This window comes from Aulonocara stuartgranti (assembly GCF_965226115.1).
Source record: "Aulonocara stuartgranti genome assembly, chromosome: 23".
Lineage (NCBI taxonomy): Eukaryota > Metazoa > Chordata > Actinopteri > Cichliformes > Cichlidae > Aulonocara > Aulonocara stuartgranti.
This window is the reverse complement of record NC_138958.1, coordinates 10,636,855-10,654,482: the sequence shown is the minus strand read 5'-3', so window position 1 is coordinate 10,654,482 and position 17,628 is coordinate 10,636,855. Positions and strand designations below refer to the sequence as shown.

Here is a 17,628-nt window from a genome sequence, read left to right as displayed (position 1 = left end):
CTTTGGGTGGATCAAAGATCCAGAAAGGAATGGCAGTGTGGTTCAGTTCGATCTGAACTGAGGCGCCTCAGGATGGACTTATTATCTGCTCAAATCTGAGACCTGCGTGTGAAAGGTTCTGATGGTGCACACTCGGACAAAGCTTCATCTCCTGCTATATAGCGCCTACCTCAAGAAATATACGCCCGTAGCAGCCGACGGGAACACTTCCTCCCTCCAAACCACACCTGCTATCTTAAACCTGATAACAGATTCTCGTTTCAGGAGTTACAGGAAGTCTAGATTTCTCTGATTTTTCTCTGGGCGCTACCCTCCTCTTTGGATCACACTCTTATAAATAAAGGTTCATTCATCGTCAGCTGCCCACATACGTCATCCACAAGTTCCTCCTCCTCTGTGGTGTCACAAGAAAGCCCACTGCTGTTCTTCTTCTTCTCTCGTACACAGATGCAGGCATCAGTCCACGTTTCTTTAAACTCTAAGCACAGCATACAGGTGTGTTTAGAGTCTACTTCTGCTTCAGGCAAAGTCACTGAAACGCTGTAAAAAACAGGATTGTGTTGGAATTGTTATCTGTGTAACTGAAAACCTCAGATCAGCTCCTTTCTTCATTATCGCAGACAGATGACGTCTTTAATACTTGATATTTATTATGAATAAATAAGAGGTAAGTGTGTTTAATGATGCTGATCAGGCAGTTAAAAGCCTTCTCTCTGAAAGCCTCTAAAGATGTGTGATGCAGGCCTCTAACGGCTCTCCACACTGAATTATTTCCTCTCTTTTTATTCCTCATTAGCTTTGCTAAGTGGCCAAAACGCCACGCTAACACTTAGCACGCCGCTTGGCTGCTCCCGGCCGACAGATGTAAAGTGTCCAAGCTGTCTGACAGCCTCGCAGCGATGTATTGCCCCGTTTATTCAGCCAAACGCTGCAGATTAATTGCTGTGTGAAGGCCGGGGTTAGCAATGCTAATTTAATCAGAGGCTGTTGTTGTAGGGCTGCCAGAGCTGCCTCAGAGCGCTTTGACATGCGAACGGATTGGTGGGAACATGGAGGTGTTTTTGTGCAGCTCAGCAGCGGCACCGTCCTCCCAGAAATTAGGTGCCGGCACTCTGTAATCTGCTGCGACTGTCACCGCTGTATGACGCTCAGCTGCTTACTTTACACTTTATTTACGCGTTGAATTCCAATGAGCTGCACGACAAGCCGGCTCAGCGTATCCATGAACAGTCACACATGACCGGCTCGCACATGGTCAGTGCAAGGGTCACGCTCATGTCAGGTCACCTGCCCATTCATTCGCCCATTTACTCATCTGTCCGTCCACCCATCCATCCACCTATCTTCCAATTCATCCAGCCATCTCTCAATCTGTCCATTCGTCCCTTCATCTGCCCATTCTTCCATCCATCCACACACCCATCCATCCATCAGCCCATCAACACATCAATCCATCTATCCCCTGTTAATCCAGCCATCCATCCATTCATCCCTTCTTCTGCCCATTCTTCCATCCATCCCTCATTCATCCAGCCATCCATCCATATGACTTAAATGATCAGAGCTACTGTGCTATGATGTGGTAAAGACTTCCTGTGTCAGAAGGTGGTCTGGAGTCAATAGCCACCCACATCCATTTGCCCCAGGTCGTCACTGGACGACCTCTGCATCAGCTGATAGAGGAGTCTAAACAGTCTGTTCGAACAGAGCGATTCTCTCTCAGTGGTCCACTGAGCTCTGACCATCTCAGTGAAACTATCACAGTGTTCTTCTGCCCAAGTGCTACAGTACTCTCACACTATACTATTTGTTTGCAGCACTTTAACACTTTTTGAAGCTGATGAGAAAACTGTTGTTTTAAGTGTGTGTGTGTGTGTGTGTGTGTGTGTGTGTGTGTGTGTGTGTGTGTGTGTGTGTGTGTGACAACAGAGGCAGAACTAAGGGCTAAGTGGGAGCAGGCTCTTGGACCGAATTATCAAGTCCTGGTGAGACAAGACATTCAAAATTATTAAAAGCTTCACAGTGTTGCTGAGATCCAGGACTCAGTCAGTGTGTGTGTGTGTTTTATCAGATGGTGAATTTGGATCCCGTGATCGAAGATGATGAAGAGCTGCAGAAGTCATCGAAGCTGCTGCCTGTCCACACTCTGCGTCTTGGGGTCGAGTTGGACTCCTTTGATGGTCATCACTACATCTCGTCGGTGGCGCCCGGAGGCCCCGTCGACAGACACGGAGTCCTGAGACCTGAAGACGAGCTGCTGGAGGTAAGATTACAAGCTGAAAGTCATCGTCAGCTTCATTGTCTCTCAGACCGTACCATCAAAGTCGCCCTCTGCTGGACATCAGACAAACTGCAGCTGTGTGACTGTGAGATGTAATCATGTTTTGTTCTTGTGTAGGTGAACGACGTTCAGCTGTACGGAAAGTCTCGCAGAGAAGTGGTGTCGTTCCTCAAAGAGGTGCCTCCTCCGTTCACTCTGGTCTGCTGCCGACACCCGATCGCCGACCTGGAACCAGAATCCGAATCTGAACCAGAACCAGTACTACGACTACAACCGAAAGCAGGACCAGCCAGACAGTCGCAGCGGGGTGTGGAGGAGGTGAGAACAGGGCTGTTTATGGTGCCGTGGGATGGCATTTGTAGTAACAACTACTTTATAAGCAGTTATGATCGTAAAGATGAAAAGCATCATTGTTTGGTTTGAAATGCTGCTGGAGCTCTGAGAATAACCGTGTGCTGTCTGTCAGATCGAGATGAAGCTGTCATCGATGCTCTGCAGTCAGACGCTCCTGAGAGATGATAGCAGTGGCAGACAGGTAACCTCTGCAACCACACACACGCACACACACAAATGATAAATGGACTGGTTGTTCTTACAGCGCTTTTCTACTCTGCTTAAGCACTCAAAATGATTCATTCTACCGTCCACGCACACACACACTTTTTGTATGCTTAAGTGCTTAAGTGATGGATGCATCAGAGAGCAACTTGGAGTTGATATCTTGTCCAAGGATGTCTGGCATGCAGAGCAAAGCAGCCAGGGATCGAATTGCCAACCTTCCTTCTCTACCTCCTGAAGAGGAGGGTTGCAAGAAGGATCACGAACCCTGGTGCAGTGTATTTGTTATATGGACAGGTTCACTTCCTGCTGTCACTCTGTAGAGTATGAATTAAACCCAGACAGCTCCATCCTGAGTTCATTCCTGAACATTTCTTAAAACACTTCTCCATGACAGGAAGTGTTCAATGAAACAATCAAGCACCCGGCCTCTAATACCTGAGCTAGCAGCGTTAGCTTCCTAAACTGCTGATCACGCAGAGCGATCGCTCGGAGAATATGAAGTTTACTTTAGGACAGACCTCCTCAGTGCCGGGCTCGTTGACCTTTCCTGCTCAGGTTTATGGGTCAGGAGGCAGAGCAGGTCTAACGTGTCCTTGGGCGCATCCATGTGTGTGAATGTGAACTGGTGAACGGAGAGTGTTGCACAAAGCACTTTGAGTGCTCGGGTAGAGTTGGAGGTCTTTAAGGACCAGCCCATTTATCACTTATTACGTGTGAATGTCCTGAAACATGTCCTCGCTGAGCGCGCTTTAACTGCCGTTTAAATGTTTCTGTGTCAGGAGCAGGTCTCACCTGTAGAGGTGGTGCTGAGGGAGGAGCAGACCCACTACACCCAGGATGAGGAAGAAGAAGAGGAGGGAGATGAGGAGGATGAGGACGGAGAGCTTGCTCTGTGGTCTTCGGACATTCAGGTGTTGGAGCTGCAGAAAGAGCGAGACAAAGGCCTCGGCTTCAGCATCCTTGACTACCAGGTAAGAGTGGCAGCTCTGACGGCCGATCGTACGGCCCAGGAGACCACGTCAGACTGGCTTCCCAAAGTCTGAAAAGGTTTCACCTAACAGGTGTCTGTGTGCACATCCGACTTTCTTTAGCTGGACGGCAGGTTTTGCTACCGTCCAGCTGCTAGCATTTCCTCACGTTTTGCTCTGCTCGTTTCTAGTTTCACGTTGCACTGGTAGACTGCAGGTCGATGACTGCAGCTGTTTGTGTGAAGCCGGCGGTAACGTTAGCATTTCTGAAAGTGGTGTCCAGAACCAGCTTCCATCTTTAATTTTGCTCTGTGGCTGTGAACCATGTCAACGTCTCACTGAAAACGTTGTTTAAGGGGCATGTGACCAATTTAAAGGAATTTTGATAACACCTCCGAAGTATCTGGACACATGCTGGACTGAGGTCGGACAGGTCGGGTGAGGTACACCTGCGGAATCTCAGAGCCTCAGGTGGACAAGGGTACCTTGACACTCCAAAAATTCTAGGATGGAAGGAAAACCCCAGAGCTCAGGCAGCTCCGAGTCCAGACAAACAGCTGTCTTACAGGAAGGTGCCACTGGTACTCATGTGTTTCCCATCTCCTCACAGGACAGCGTAAACGGAGCGAAGCTGAAATGTTTTAAAGTGAATCTCATCTCAGAGGTTTTAGATTCATCGCTGTCTCTGGAGTAAATTTGGGAAACTCTGGTGTGTCTGCTGTCTTTATCTTCTCCAAACCTGCTTCAGTGCTTTATCTTTAGGCGCAGCTTCACCTCTAAGACCTCAGCCCCCTCCTCCTCCTCCTCTGTCAGACCCAGCTGAGGTGGTGGAGCGAGCTCCAGCATAACTCCCAGTTGGTCCACATCATGTCAGCCTGCAGACACAGGATCTGCCTAGGAGAGAGAGAGGTGTGTGTGTGTGTGTGTGTGTGTGTGTGTGTGTGTGTGTGTGTGTGTGTGCTACACAGTGTGATCCGCTCGTGTTTCTGGCTCTTGTTGGCCCTTGTCCTGCAGATGTTTGCAACGTTTCGTTGCCGTTATTCCTGCTGCAGCGTTTGTGCAGAGTGAAACTTCCACACTGTCTTTGCTGTAAAACGATGAACGTAACCGCTTCGCTGTTGGAAAACTGAGATTAGAATTTGGTCTGGATTCCAGCAGCTCTACAGGCTGAGCAGGAGGCTGCTGAGCATGCTTTGTGGTCCCAAAATTGTGAAAGTGCTTGAAGTCGTGGAGGAAAATGTTTTTGTGCATCACCAAGGATTTCTCCAGTGAATTTGTTGTAGAGCACAAACTGTAATGACGTGCCTGTAAAACAGTCTGATGGTTTAAAAGCAAAATGATGGCCTAAGAGGTCCTTTTGTTCATGCCTGATCACATCTCTGTTACGTGTCCTCGTTGTGCTCTGGGCTGCCTCTGGTTCTCCTCAGGGTCACAAAGCTTGTAGGTCCATAGGACGGAGTCCAGCCAGGGCTTTCAGGACCTGATGACGAAGTCTCAGACTCATCGTGTTACTTCGGTTTCTCTCCTGTTTGACTTTAATATGATTTAAAATCATCGGCAGTAAGAGCGAAGCCTCTGCCTTAGAGTCAATCTGACCTGCATCATATTTAACAAAATAAAACAAATCAACTTCCTCACAAACCTTCACCCTCTCTATCCTCTCCGCTCTCTGTATCTCTCGCCCAAGGGCACGTCGGCCCAGTGTTCCTGCCAAACTGTTTCCTGTTACCGACTCTCGCCTGTCAGAGCTGAGTGAAAGATGGCTGCAGGCAATAAGAGGAGAGCTGCTGTCTGTCTGGATTCTGGCTCATAGTTTCCTCTGAAACAGAGCGAGCAGCTTCGTGGCACAAATACGAACGTGTTCTCCAAAGACTGAAGGAGCTCAGTTCGGGTCCGAAACCATCGGCGTGAGGGTGGTACGATTCTTTATCCTTGCGCCACGGCCGGATCACAGATGCACTGGTGGTCACAGGATACGAGAAGAATCAAAGCCGCCACAGTGTTCATCACACGAAGACAAACTCTGCCTTTGCTCTATTGTCAGCTTTTAGAAAAACAACTCATCTCATCATCTCAAAGCGAGTCTCACCTGTTTGTAGCCAGACACGTATGGAAGCACTTGGCACGCCCGAGCTTTAAAACAAGCTGACAGAGTTCGAATTTCCTCTAATAACAGGTTTTAAAATCACCCTTCCTGCTGTCATTAAGTCCTCAGGCTCCTCCCACCAGAGCACAGCACAAGCGCTGTGACGGCTCGCGCCAGTCCCACTTCACGTCTAGCCTTCACACACAAACCGCTGCAGCGCGAGCTGGAGGGCAGTGAAGTGCTGAGACCCGGTGTTTTCGCCCAGTGAACAGAAACACTTTCACAGCTGCAGTGCTCACACAGCTTTCTAATGTCAGTATTCTTAACATATAAGACAGAACATGGGTCTCATCATGTTCTCTTAAACATGACAAGACCCATCTTTGTTTGGGTGATAACCTCATATAGTCTGTGCAGGACGTGGTTCTTCTGATTTGTGAGATGACTCCACGTCTGTGTTCTCTTTTATTTCTGAGGTTGCCACGCTCAAGTTTCCAAAAGGGCGTTTTGTTTTGAAGAATCCAAAGATGAATCTTTTCTAATTAAAATGAATTTTTCTGCCTGATAGAAGATGAGTCTGTACATGCCCGTGAAGCGCTGATGGGCGAGTGGCCGAAAGCTGCGTTCAGGTTTCTGCCAGTTTTCCAACGAAGCCCACGTTAAAGTAAGAGAACGTGGAGCGTCCAAATGTTTCGGGCAAGTATCGATTAAGTTCTTAAAAGTCAGAAATATGATAAAACATGAGAGGCGCTGAAAGGTCTTGAAATATGTTCTTTAAATCAACAAATGTAAAGTTGAGTGAGAGCTCCTAAAATATTTGGGCTCGTGTTTATTTTGGTGAATAAACCTCCCGAGTTTGATTCTCTGTGGCATCGCGAAGGTCTTCAAAAGTCTAACTTTGTGCAGACGCCCTGCAACCTACATATCCAAAAACACCCAAACCCTGCTCGTTGTTCTGTGTGTGAAACATTTCACTACTCCTGGCAGAAACGCTTCTAATTTCTTTTTTCCAGCCCCTCCTACGTTTTTCTGATTCCTCCACTTCTTGACTGCGGCGGCCTTTCTTTTTCCGGAGGATCTTGTAGGAGTGGAGGACGTGAGTTCTGACTCCTCACCACCTGTAGCCATGTTGTTCAGTCTAAAAATATAGCTGGCTTTGTTCTGGCAGCCTCAAACTTGGCACGGCAGCTCGTACTGCAGCGCGGGCGATGCCCGGGGTTCGACGCCGGGGAATTCACGCCGCGCACATCCGCTCGCACCAGGAGAGGGTTTGAGAGTGGCGCGGGAGGCTCTGGGGGGAGCGTGGGTTTGGCCGGCCTTATAGTCACTCTGGTTAAAACTCTGAGCAGAGAGCAGCGCCGGCGGAGGAGGAGGTAATCGCCTGCAGACCACATGTTCTGTCACACTTCAGATGGGCAACGATGGTATTAATTAGTCGCGTCACTCGCTGTGGGTGAAGTGTTTACAAGGCTGAGGAGAAAATGAGTGTCCTGAGACAAATAACAGGTCAAATAAAGAAAATGTATAACGTGCTTCTTATTTCTTCCTGGCTGACCTGTGGAGATGTACAGCACACTGTGCACCAGAAGTTTTTATCTGATTATAAGATGAAAGAATTTAAAGACAACAATAACCTCAGAGTCGTGTCAGTAAACATGCAGCAAAGCCTTAATTTCTTAGATAGCTGTAGAGCATGCGGCTTCGTTTAAGGTTCGAGGGTTAATTTTAGAAAAGGAAAATCTTTTTTTTTTTTTACAGCACATGACTAATAACATGAGCAGAATAAAAGCTGCTTATTTACTGCTGCCCTCAGCAGCGACCATCACAAACCAAATGCTCAGATTAATTCTCTCAGAGTGCTGACACTCGGCCCAAACAGGGATGGATGGATATTTTACATGAAATTTAGATTCAGAGAAAGAAAAACAGATTTTCAGCGTCGTGGCAGATATTTGTCACGTCTGCGTGCTTGGACAGACTGCCGACGTGTCTATGTGTACCCTACCTCTTAAACTTTTGACCCCCCCCACCCTGAGTTTTAATTTCTTGGTTATTTTCTTTGCCTCATCTTTGCTTTTTCTTTCTGTATTGGTGTGAAACAGGAAGCAGGTCAGCTGTTCTGAGAAGACGAACTGCTCCTCAGGGTCTTTGAATGAGTTCAGTCTGGTTTTAACGTCCGCAGACTCTTGTGGTCTCGTCTTCATCAGTCGCTGAACGTCCTTAGCCTCGTCTTCCTCACGTCTGTGTGTTTGTGTGAATGTGTTTGCTGTTATTTCTCTGGTCTCTGGCTCCCCCTGCCTGTCCTCTGTGGTGATGGTGGTGATGATGATGGCGGTCTGTCTTCTTCGCTCTTCCCTGTGAGAGTGATGAAACAGACAGGATGATCTGTAATGGTCGTTGTCCCACTTCCCTCGACTCTGTGTGAAATATGAGCTCGGCTGATCTGGGGTCGGTCATGCTGGGCTGAGAGTTGGTTAAAGATTTCCAACTCAGTGGATGAGGCTCTTGGTTTTAAACTTGCTGAAACTAAAACTGGGAGCCGCTCTAATGGCCTCGGTATACCAAACATAGACACAAAAGAGTCCGTGAAGGTTCTCATACAGGTCGGGTAGTCTTAGGAGGTGAGGAGGAGGTGAGTGGACTCGCCACCTTTTGTGGTTTTCTTTTGAAGCTTTGAAGATTTGAGCATTTCTGTCTTTTTGCTGTTTTCGGTTTGGAAAGATGGATGTTTTCAACTTTCCAAACCACAATGTTCCGATCTCCCAGGTTCCTTAAAGTTGGCATTTCTGCCGGACAAAAGTTTGTTGGTCCACCTGCACGTGTTTCAGGCGGTTCCTCCTGATCATTGATTATTATTACTAATTATTAATGTTATCCCCACCTGTTCATTCACAGTGGTTCTCAAACTATGGGGCGTAGACCACCAAGGAAAGTATCTTTTTAATGTTAATGTTAAAAAAGATAAAATTGTGTTGTTTTTAAACCTTTTTTGTAAAATTGGCGAGCAGTTGTAGATCACTCAAACACAAGGTCATTTCAAGTGTAATTATTCCAGGGGAGGGGCTAATATTTCCATTTTATGTGATTAAAACGACAGATCGACCCTCGTTGGGGGCAATGGCATCCGCCCAGTCCTGACTGTAGCATCAGACTACAGGAGGTAAAATTTGGTGTTCTGCTTTAACGTTTTTCCTCTCTGGCTCGCAGGACCCGCTGGACCCCGGCAGATGTGTGATGGTGATCCGGTCTCTGGTACCTGGCGGTTCAGCGGAGCTCCACGGTGGTTTGCTCCCTGGAGACCAGCTTGTGTCAGTCAACCGCACCCAGCTGGACATGCTCAGTCTGGCCGAGGCTGTCGAGGTTCTCAAGTGTGCTCCGCCTGGTACGGTCTGCCTAGGAATCCGGAAGCCTCTGGTGGTAAGTCCAAAACGTAACCCTGACCCCTGAACTAACCTTTGGCAGGTTAGTCACCTGCTCACCTGGCTGAGCAGGTGACTAACATGGAAATTCAAATTCAAATTTTATTTGTCACGTACACAGTCATACACAGTACGATATGTAGTGAAATGCTTGGACAACTGCTCGTGACCTAAAGAAAACAAAAAAGGAAAAGGCTATGAATAAGATAGGAAATAAATATGAAAAATTAAAAAGGGTAAATTTAACTAGGAAGGAATAGAATATAAATTAAGGTTAAAAATGAAATAACTGTACAACACAAATTAGAATGAAGGGTAAATTTAACTGGGAAGAATAAGATAAAGATAAATATATAAATTAAAGTTGAAAATAAAATAACTGTACAACAAAATACACAATATAGAACTATATAAGAATGTATGAAGAAATCTAAATATATACACAATAACAGCAGCTGTACAAGTATTAACCGGAAATGAAGAATATAGTGACCAGTGTTGTGCAAAACCAAAGTCCAGAAAGTCCAGTGTGTGTGTGTGTAAGAACCATATGTGTGGGTCAGTACTGTGTGGTGGTGTGATTGAGAGACCGTATCGCCTGCGGGAAGAAGCTCCTCCTCAGTCTCTCTGTGTTGGTCTTCAGGGAGCGGAATCGCTTTCCTGACCTCAGCAGAGAGAACAGTCTGTTGTTGGGATGGCTGAGGTCCTTCACGATCTTCCTGGCCTTGGTCCGGCACCGCCTGCTGTAGATTGAGTGCAGGTCAGGGAGCTCGGAGCGGATGGTGCGCTCAGCTGACCGCACAACCCTCTGTAGAGCTCGTCTGTCCTGCATGGTGCTGTTCCCGAACCAGGTTAAGATGTTTCCCGCCAGGATGCTCTCTATGGTGCACGAGTAAAAGTTCCTGAGCACCTTGGAGGGCAGTTGGAAGTCTCTCAAGCGTCTGAGGTGGTAGAGACGCTGTTGGGCCTTTTTCACCACGGTGTTGATGTGACAGGACCATGACAGGTCCTGCGTGATGTGAACTCCGAGGTATTTGAAGCTGTCCACTCTCTCCACTGGGCACTCGTTGATGACGGGGGTCTGGTAGTTCCTCTCCTGCTTAGTGCTGAAGTCCACTATCAGCTCCTTTGTCTTACTGACGTTTAGAAGGAGGTTGTTCCTCTGGCACCAGTTCTCCAGATTCCTAATCTCCTTCAGGTAGGCCGTCTCGTTGTTATCAGAGATCAGGCCGACCACGACGGTGTCGTCAGCAAACTTGATGATGGTGGTGGACCCAGATTTCCTGGTTTTTGGTTCAGACTGGTAGGTCCGAGGTTTGAAGGTGTTTTATGCCTGAACGCATAAATCAACCGCTTCCAGTGTTTGTTCATCCACCAGCAAATATAATCCCATCACTGGGAAAGTGATTCTGCAGCGATGTCAGAGCTGCGAGAGTAAATGAAAAGAACCCCTTCTGTCTGCATCACATGAATGAACTGCAGTGGACTCTTACCTGCTGAAATCTTACCTCGGCCTCCCGCTGGGAGAGCACCGTGCAGTTGTGGTGAACCTTCATGCCTCCACACTCTTCTGTAGTCTTCCTCTGTGGATGGACCTGACTTCACTCTGATCTGCATGTTTGTGTAGGTGGAGGCACCAGAGAGGAGGAGAGAGGACAGCAGCACATCACTACCTGTGGCAAAGGTACACACACAGACACACACACACGATGCTAATAGCGATGGAGGGCATTCATATCCTCAGTGATGCGAGGATATTGTTGCTGTTGAGCTCTCTCTAAGGCTGTTCTGTCCTTTATCTTGCTCTCATGGTTTGGATTCTGATGATGGTGAAGCACACAGTTGGACTCCTCACTTGCTTCCTTTTTACTTGAACCCTTGCTGCCTTTGTGACCTCACTGAGTTTCCTGCTCTGAATGAAGGCATTAAACAGGTGTGTGTGTGTGTGTGTGTGTGTGTGTGTGTGTGTATTGAATTAGAAACGCGTTTCACGTGAACGCACGCTGTGGGAACAAGAAAAGTGCAGATAGTTTCAGTATAAAGGTTGTACAGTTTGATCTGTGATGGATTTTACAGGTGTACCTAATAAAGTGGGCTCTGACTGTCTCTGTTAGAAACGTTAATCTGTCCAGACTAATTAGACATTAAGATTTTGTCCCCCGTCGCATCGCTCACCTCCTCCCTCGCTGCTCTGCTCCCTCCATCTGTGTTCATCTTCCAAATGGAAATCTTTCTGTCTTAATCTCTTCTTCCTGCTCTCCTTTCACTTCAGTTTGCTTTATTAGTCTGGATACCAGATGAACGGCGCTGCCAGAGCATCTGACCATAAAGAAAGATGAATCGAGGGCCGAATGAATGTAAATAAATATGTAGAGCGTGACGGGGATGAAGAGAAATGGCTGCTCTGTTCAGACTGAGTGGAGTGAGTTTGAATTTAAAAGATCCTTTTTTTGATTATTTCTGATCAGGAGCTTTTAAATTTGGTTACCAGAGTGCGCAGGACGCTCACTTCTTTAAAGTAGTATATTCTGAGATGAAGTGTAAGGTGGGGGCAGGAACCTCACCTGAAACCAGCCACTGATGCAGCAGCTGCAGGACTTTACACCAAACTCCATTCAAAAATCATGAGATTTTACTGGCATGTTCTGATCACAGTCAGAAATCTGCAGATTTAACAGGCGCTGCTCAGATAAATAATAAAGTCTGTAAAGCAGAAACATTCAGCCATGAAGCAGTTTTATTAAATATCAGAAACAGGTGCAGACGTTCTGCAGTGAGCAGAACGTGCGGAGGCTGGTTCCATATCGGATCCAAATAAGATGGAAAATCTGCTATGAGGTCGTTCCTGTGGTGAAATGTGCTGAAAACATCTCTGAAACTGGGAGCGAAGAGTACAGGACTTTGGTCCTTACACTTATAAAAATGAGCGTGTCATCAGCCCAGTGCATGCTGGGAGCAGTGAGTCGGGCCAACAGAAAGTGAGATTCTCTTTCCTCAGATTTCATTTGGATGTTTAATGGCCGTCATGTTTCTGCACCTTCCTCCTTGTACATGAGCTCAGCTGTCCATGAAACGAGCCGAGAGCTCGACATCAGCGCTGATAACCCGCCATGACGTCATCTTCCCTCTTCCTGCTTTCTTCCATCTCACTGCTCTTCACTCTTGTGCCTTCACCTCCATGCTCCCCTCTCCTCTATCATCTCCTCCACATCTTTCTCTCTCTCTCTTTCGCTCTCTCTCTTGCTGCTCTTTCATCTCCTCCTCCTCTCCTCTCTTTCACCTTCCTTCACCCTCCTCTCCCTCCTCTCTGTCTCTGTGAAGCTGCTGACTCAGCGGGATGGTTGAATGGTATAAAGTGCTCCATCAGCTCAACCAGCAGCAGCATCTCTCTTAAGTGGAGGGGTGGAGGGGGGTACTCTGAGGACACTCTGGTCCTCCAGCATCTGTACACGTAGTACTGCAGTATTACGACTCACTAATACTGCAGACAGAGAAGAATACAAGCTGTTTGTCTTTGCACAGATACTTATGGACAGAAATTTTTACAGAAACTGAGACGTTGTTACGTTTTTTTGTCTGCAGTTTGTGACATCACAGTGTGACATCATTATGATCGCAGCTGTCAAAATCAAATAAAGTAATAAATAATCCAGTGAATAAATGAATGAACCCTCACACACGTGAAATATTAAAAACAAAAGTGTGAATTTCTTTTTCAGTCAGTCTTTGCTGAGTAGAAGCACAGAAAAAAGCTTGGGAAAAATCTTCCAAAAATTAATGTAAAACTTGAGAAAAGGATTAAGAAAATAAACAGAGGGGACTGTGTTCATGAGTAAACACAGAAATTGATGACTGAGTTCAACCTTTAAATAAATAATTACAGAAGCACCATCAAATACATTTTAATGCATGTCAAACGGACTAATACATGTATCACGCTTTTTACTGCAAACCTCATTCAGTCACACACACACACACACACACACACACACATGCATACACACACACACGTGCACGCATCCACACACGCACGTGCAGTATGATGGGGGAGCCGGGAATCGAACTGCTGACCTTTGCGGGTAGGCGTCCAATTATAGTTGCTGATTTGTGTGTTTAGCAACATGTGGATTCATTTTCGGAGCATTTGTCGTGTCACTGCTCTGTACCTGAGCAGGTGGTTGTGATTTGCTGAAGAAAAGCAGAAGCCTCTGATATCTGCACACGTGTCTGTGAAGCATCAGCCCGCTGAGCTCGTCTTTGTTCTGCCATTTCTGCTGAGTTCTGCTCTTCTTCGTGTCCTGTGCCGTCGCCGTCCTCTGCGCCGCTGTTTTATTTCCTCTTTTATATGCAGCCCATTTGGCTGAAGAGGTTTTTTCACAGCCCACAGGTCTCTGATGGGTTTCCATAAAGACGGCCGGGTCGGCACTTACACTTTGCTGCCGGATCCTTCTCTGTCACACTGACCAGAGAGAGACCCCGTTACACGCCCACGCCTCGTTAACTTTTAGAGGTCAGGTGTGCAAGAACGAGCTACTGCCGTCGTTTCACTTCATTCTGCTCCTGTTTGTGCAGATAAAGAGCTGCCACGGCGCGTTCAGCTGGCTGAAGCCTGCGTACGACAGAAAGCGAGCCGGAGGAACCCAGAGGACGCTCAAGACCCAGTTTACTGCTGCTTCACTTTATTTTACTGAGAAGGCTGTAAAACCACGCTGCTTAGTGTCTCCACTGCAGTAATCTGATTACTGCCCACTTTGGCCAAATGGATTTCTGAACGTTTCAGCAGTAGCTTCAGAAGCTCTGGGTTTAAAACTGAAGCCTGTCAGTCTTTGATTTGTCTACAGGACTTCCGGTTAAATTCCTCTGCTGTGTGAGGTTTGAAGGTCTGTTAGTACAGTAACCTTACAGCGGCCATGTTATTGGTCAGATTATGTCATTTTGACAGTCCAGAGGTCCAGTTCACGTGACGCTAGCAGACAGCTAGCAGCTACAGCCACCTGTGTCTCCATCCACCTGTCAGTCACAGAGGCCACGCCCCAAGAAAGCTAAAACGTCCCCTGCACAGTTATGAAGAGGTGGGAGTCTGTGGAGTGACTCACTACTGCCTCTGCTGGACGTCAGGGGAACTGCAGCTGTGGTTGTTTCAGCTGCAGAAGGAGGATCATTAAAGACTGTAAGCCTAGGTGCGACCTCTGACCTTTGTTTCTGTCACACAGCAGAAACATGGCTGTTGGTGGAGTTTCCTGTGGGAGTGATGCAGTTTGTTTTTTTTTGTTTTTTGTTTTTTTGTTTTTTTTTCTTTCCTGTGAGGATTGTCATGTAGTCATGTGACTCTGCAGTCGCTGCAGCGAGGCGGTGAAGACAGTCGTTGAGGATCCTCACGTGAACCGCAGCGCTGCAGCGATGCTCCGATGCTCCGTCCTCATCGTCTAATGGCAGAGACATTAAATGACAGCGTCTTTAAATCTTATGAATATGAGGCCAGGCAGTCACGGCCAATACACATCAGTCTGCAGAACATCCTGTTAGCATTATGAGCTCTCTGCCGCTGCCGCCGTCTACTCCTCACCTCCATTATACGCCGTGATGGGCCGGCTTCCCGGGCCCAAATTAAAAGAAGAGGAGCAGAGTCCTTGACGATGAGGCTTCGTCGATGGAAATTAGCCTAAGTGTTGTCATTAATATTTCCCGGCGCGGGCTAATGTCTGCATCGTAATGTTAAGAACAGGATTTCCTCTCAGTATCTGCTGAGGAGGCTCTTTGGGGAGTTGGAGATGAAGGCTAATGTCCAAAGTCAGGCGAGTTTTAGATTTAGTGCGAGCTGCAGAGACACTCTCACACTTTCACATGAAACACTGGGAACCATGATGGATTCTGATTTCTGCCTCCTTTTGTCCTTCACGACCTCCAGAAATCCAAATTGAGTCATCTTGTTTGTTTTCCACAGACACGGGAGTCATCTCGGCTGTGAGTGTTTCATTATTTCTCACACCTGTCCTCTGAGCAGGTGTGAGAAACAAGAAACCATTAAAGAGCAGAAACGAGCTGAGAAACCAGAAAGTCCTTTCAGATTCAAATCTATGTTTTTAAAGGCAAATGGCCAACAAAGCTGAGTGCTTACAGGAATGATAAAAATCACGTCTAACGCAAGCAGACAGAAATACAGCCAATCAGAGCAAATGGCTAATGACACTGTTTAGTCAATTGCATTTGATTACGTCTCTGCACTGCTGCCAGGTGAAAAATGTCTCTGTGTGTTTATCGATGCATCTCATGACACGTTGGAGGCTGAACATTCTTCAGACATGGTGAACCTGAGCTCACTGGTGAAGTTTGAAGCTGCTGGATTTCCTGTCGTCATTTCTGTCTTAATTACGCGGTCGCTCCTCTGGAGCTTCGTCTCTGAATGCTGCCGTCTGTGTTTTAGGGTTTCAGCGAGGCCGCCATCCTTCCACAGAGCCTTCATCTGGAGGAGGAAGAGGAGGAGGAGCCAGAGCTGATCCTGGATGCTCTCCCTCGCTACGCCACCTCCTCTCTGACCTCTGACCTCCGGCCAGAGGAGGAATTCAGGGAGATGGGTGTTGATGAAGAGGAGGTAGAGCCGGAGGACAGCGTGAGCCCCGCCCCCAGGAAACCCCCACCATCTTGGGAAGAGTGGAAGTTGGCCTCCCTTACCCGAGCTGGGGGGGCAGATGAGGTGAGTTGACGAGCAAGGGGAAGTTTCATTGACGTTGACTCGCTCACACAAAACATGAAGTGAACGGCTGCGAGTGGCGAGGTATTGGCGAGAACTCATTACCCTGCCTACGGTCCCCCATGTTTCCGTGACCGGGGGTGGTGCTGCCTCTGCAGCGACGCCCCAAAACCCCCAGAAACTGTTCTAAAGCACAACTCGATTGAGCTGACGTGTCCGAACTGCCCGTTGGCGGTACGGCGGGTTGAGAAGCACTGTTTTTACAGGGGAAAGAGCTGGAGAACCATACGCTCTCCTGACTCCACCTGCACTCAGGTGGTTTTAGGCTCAGACACAACTTATCTCCATTTTCTTTCATACTGTTCATTTTTGGGTATTAATATTTCCAGCATGTTTTTAATGGGAAAAGTTCAGCAGTTTAACATTCGTGTGTTTTCTAAAGGCTGATTTCTGCGTGACCGGATGAAGGTCAGAACAAAAGTCGTGACATTCTGCTTCTGTATGTATTTGTAGTTATTTGGTGATTTTTGTCCTCAGGCCTGGAGCAGAGAGATGCAGGAGGAGGAAGACCTGCAGAGATCGGACCATGAAAGCATTGTGTCTGTGGGAAAGCTGATTCTGGGTGAGAGGAGAGCGCACGAGTCTAAATCATGTTTAAGATAATTTAGACTCGAGATCCATGATCTCTCTTTTTTTTTTCCCATCTCATGACCTGGTGAATAGGAACAGGATGTCATTTAAAGAAAATCCACCTAGATCAGGGTCAGCGGTTCTGCAGTTCATGGTGAAGGATGAGGATGAGGTCCTCACAGTGATAGCAGTACAGATGTTTGTGTGTGTTTCAGGTCTTCCGGACTCCAGAGACAGCGAAGCAGACTCTGAGCTGACTCTCACGGACACTGACACAGAGTGAGTTCCTGCTGCACCTTCACGCTCGCCGTCACTCTTCCTCCTCATACACACTCGCTCAGAGAGTCAGAGGTCTGCTATCATGCTGTATGTCGTGTTTAAACAGCCGTATCTGCTAAGAGAGGCCGAATTTTCTGGAAACAGAAGCTTCAATCATGCCCCAAGTAACGTCTGGTGTCCTCTTCCCTGCCAGGTTAAAGTTGCCCACAGTGCTGAAACCTGCTAACTGTTCGCAGCTCACAAGCTTAGACCTCACACACACTAATTTCCTCCTCCATCAGCTCCTCTTACGTCCCGTCACAGTGCTGTGGCACCCTCTGCTGCTCTCACACTCTAACTGCAGTCTGATTTCTCCATGAGTCAACTGTTTCCTGCTGTTTTTAATAACATATGGTCAGCGGGCACCCGGCGCTCACTCTCAGCCTCGTTAGATTAATCTGGATCATTGTGGTCACAAACCAGCCTCAGAGTTTAATCACAGAAACTTCCTGTCTGTGTTTTTCTTCCCCTGGAGGTCTGTCAGGAGGATTGATACTGCGAAGAGGAAGAGGCGGAGCCAGGGGGGATCCTCTCTGCCAATCAGTGGCCACAGGTAGGACAGCTGCTTCACGTTCTGCTGGTTTGAACACAGATGTAAACGGGTAGATGCCTCAAGTGTGGGTGCATTTCTGTTTAGAATCAACGCTGCTTTATGTGGTTAAAGTTGTGTCTGT

At 47.4% G+C, this 17,628-nt stretch overlaps 1 protein-coding gene across 13 annotated transcripts in view; it reads left to right on the top strand.

Moving 5' to 3' along the window:
* patj (PATJ crumbs cell polarity complex component) overlaps nt 1-17,628 on the top strand; it is a 101,883-nt gene that overhangs the window by 33,804 nt on the left and 50,451 nt on the right. For 11 of the 13 annotated variants that reach the window (XM_082524221.1, XM_082524228.1, XM_082524229.1 and 8 more), the window contains 11 exons: nt 1,930-1,985; nt 2,072-2,263; nt 2,399-2,599; nt 2,748-2,816; nt 3,622-3,813; nt 9,104-9,313; nt 10,943-10,999; nt 15,740-16,009; nt 16,544-16,628; nt 16,852-16,915; nt 17,430-17,507. In XM_082524221.1, coding sequence (XP_082380347.1) covers nt 1,930-1,985; nt 2,072-2,263; nt 2,399-2,599; nt 2,748-2,816; nt 3,622-3,813; nt 9,104-9,313; nt 10,943-10,999; nt 15,740-16,009; nt 16,544-16,628; nt 16,852-16,915; nt 17,430-17,507 — 1,474 coding nt within the window. The remainder of the gene's footprint in view (nt 1-1,929; nt 1,986-2,071; nt 2,264-2,398; nt 2,600-2,747; nt 2,817-3,621; nt 3,814-9,103; nt 9,314-10,942; nt 11,000-15,739; nt 16,010-16,543; nt 16,629-16,851; nt 16,916-17,429; nt 17,508-17,628) is intronic. The other 2 variants (XM_082524225.1, XM_082524226.1) reach the window with 2 other exon arrangements.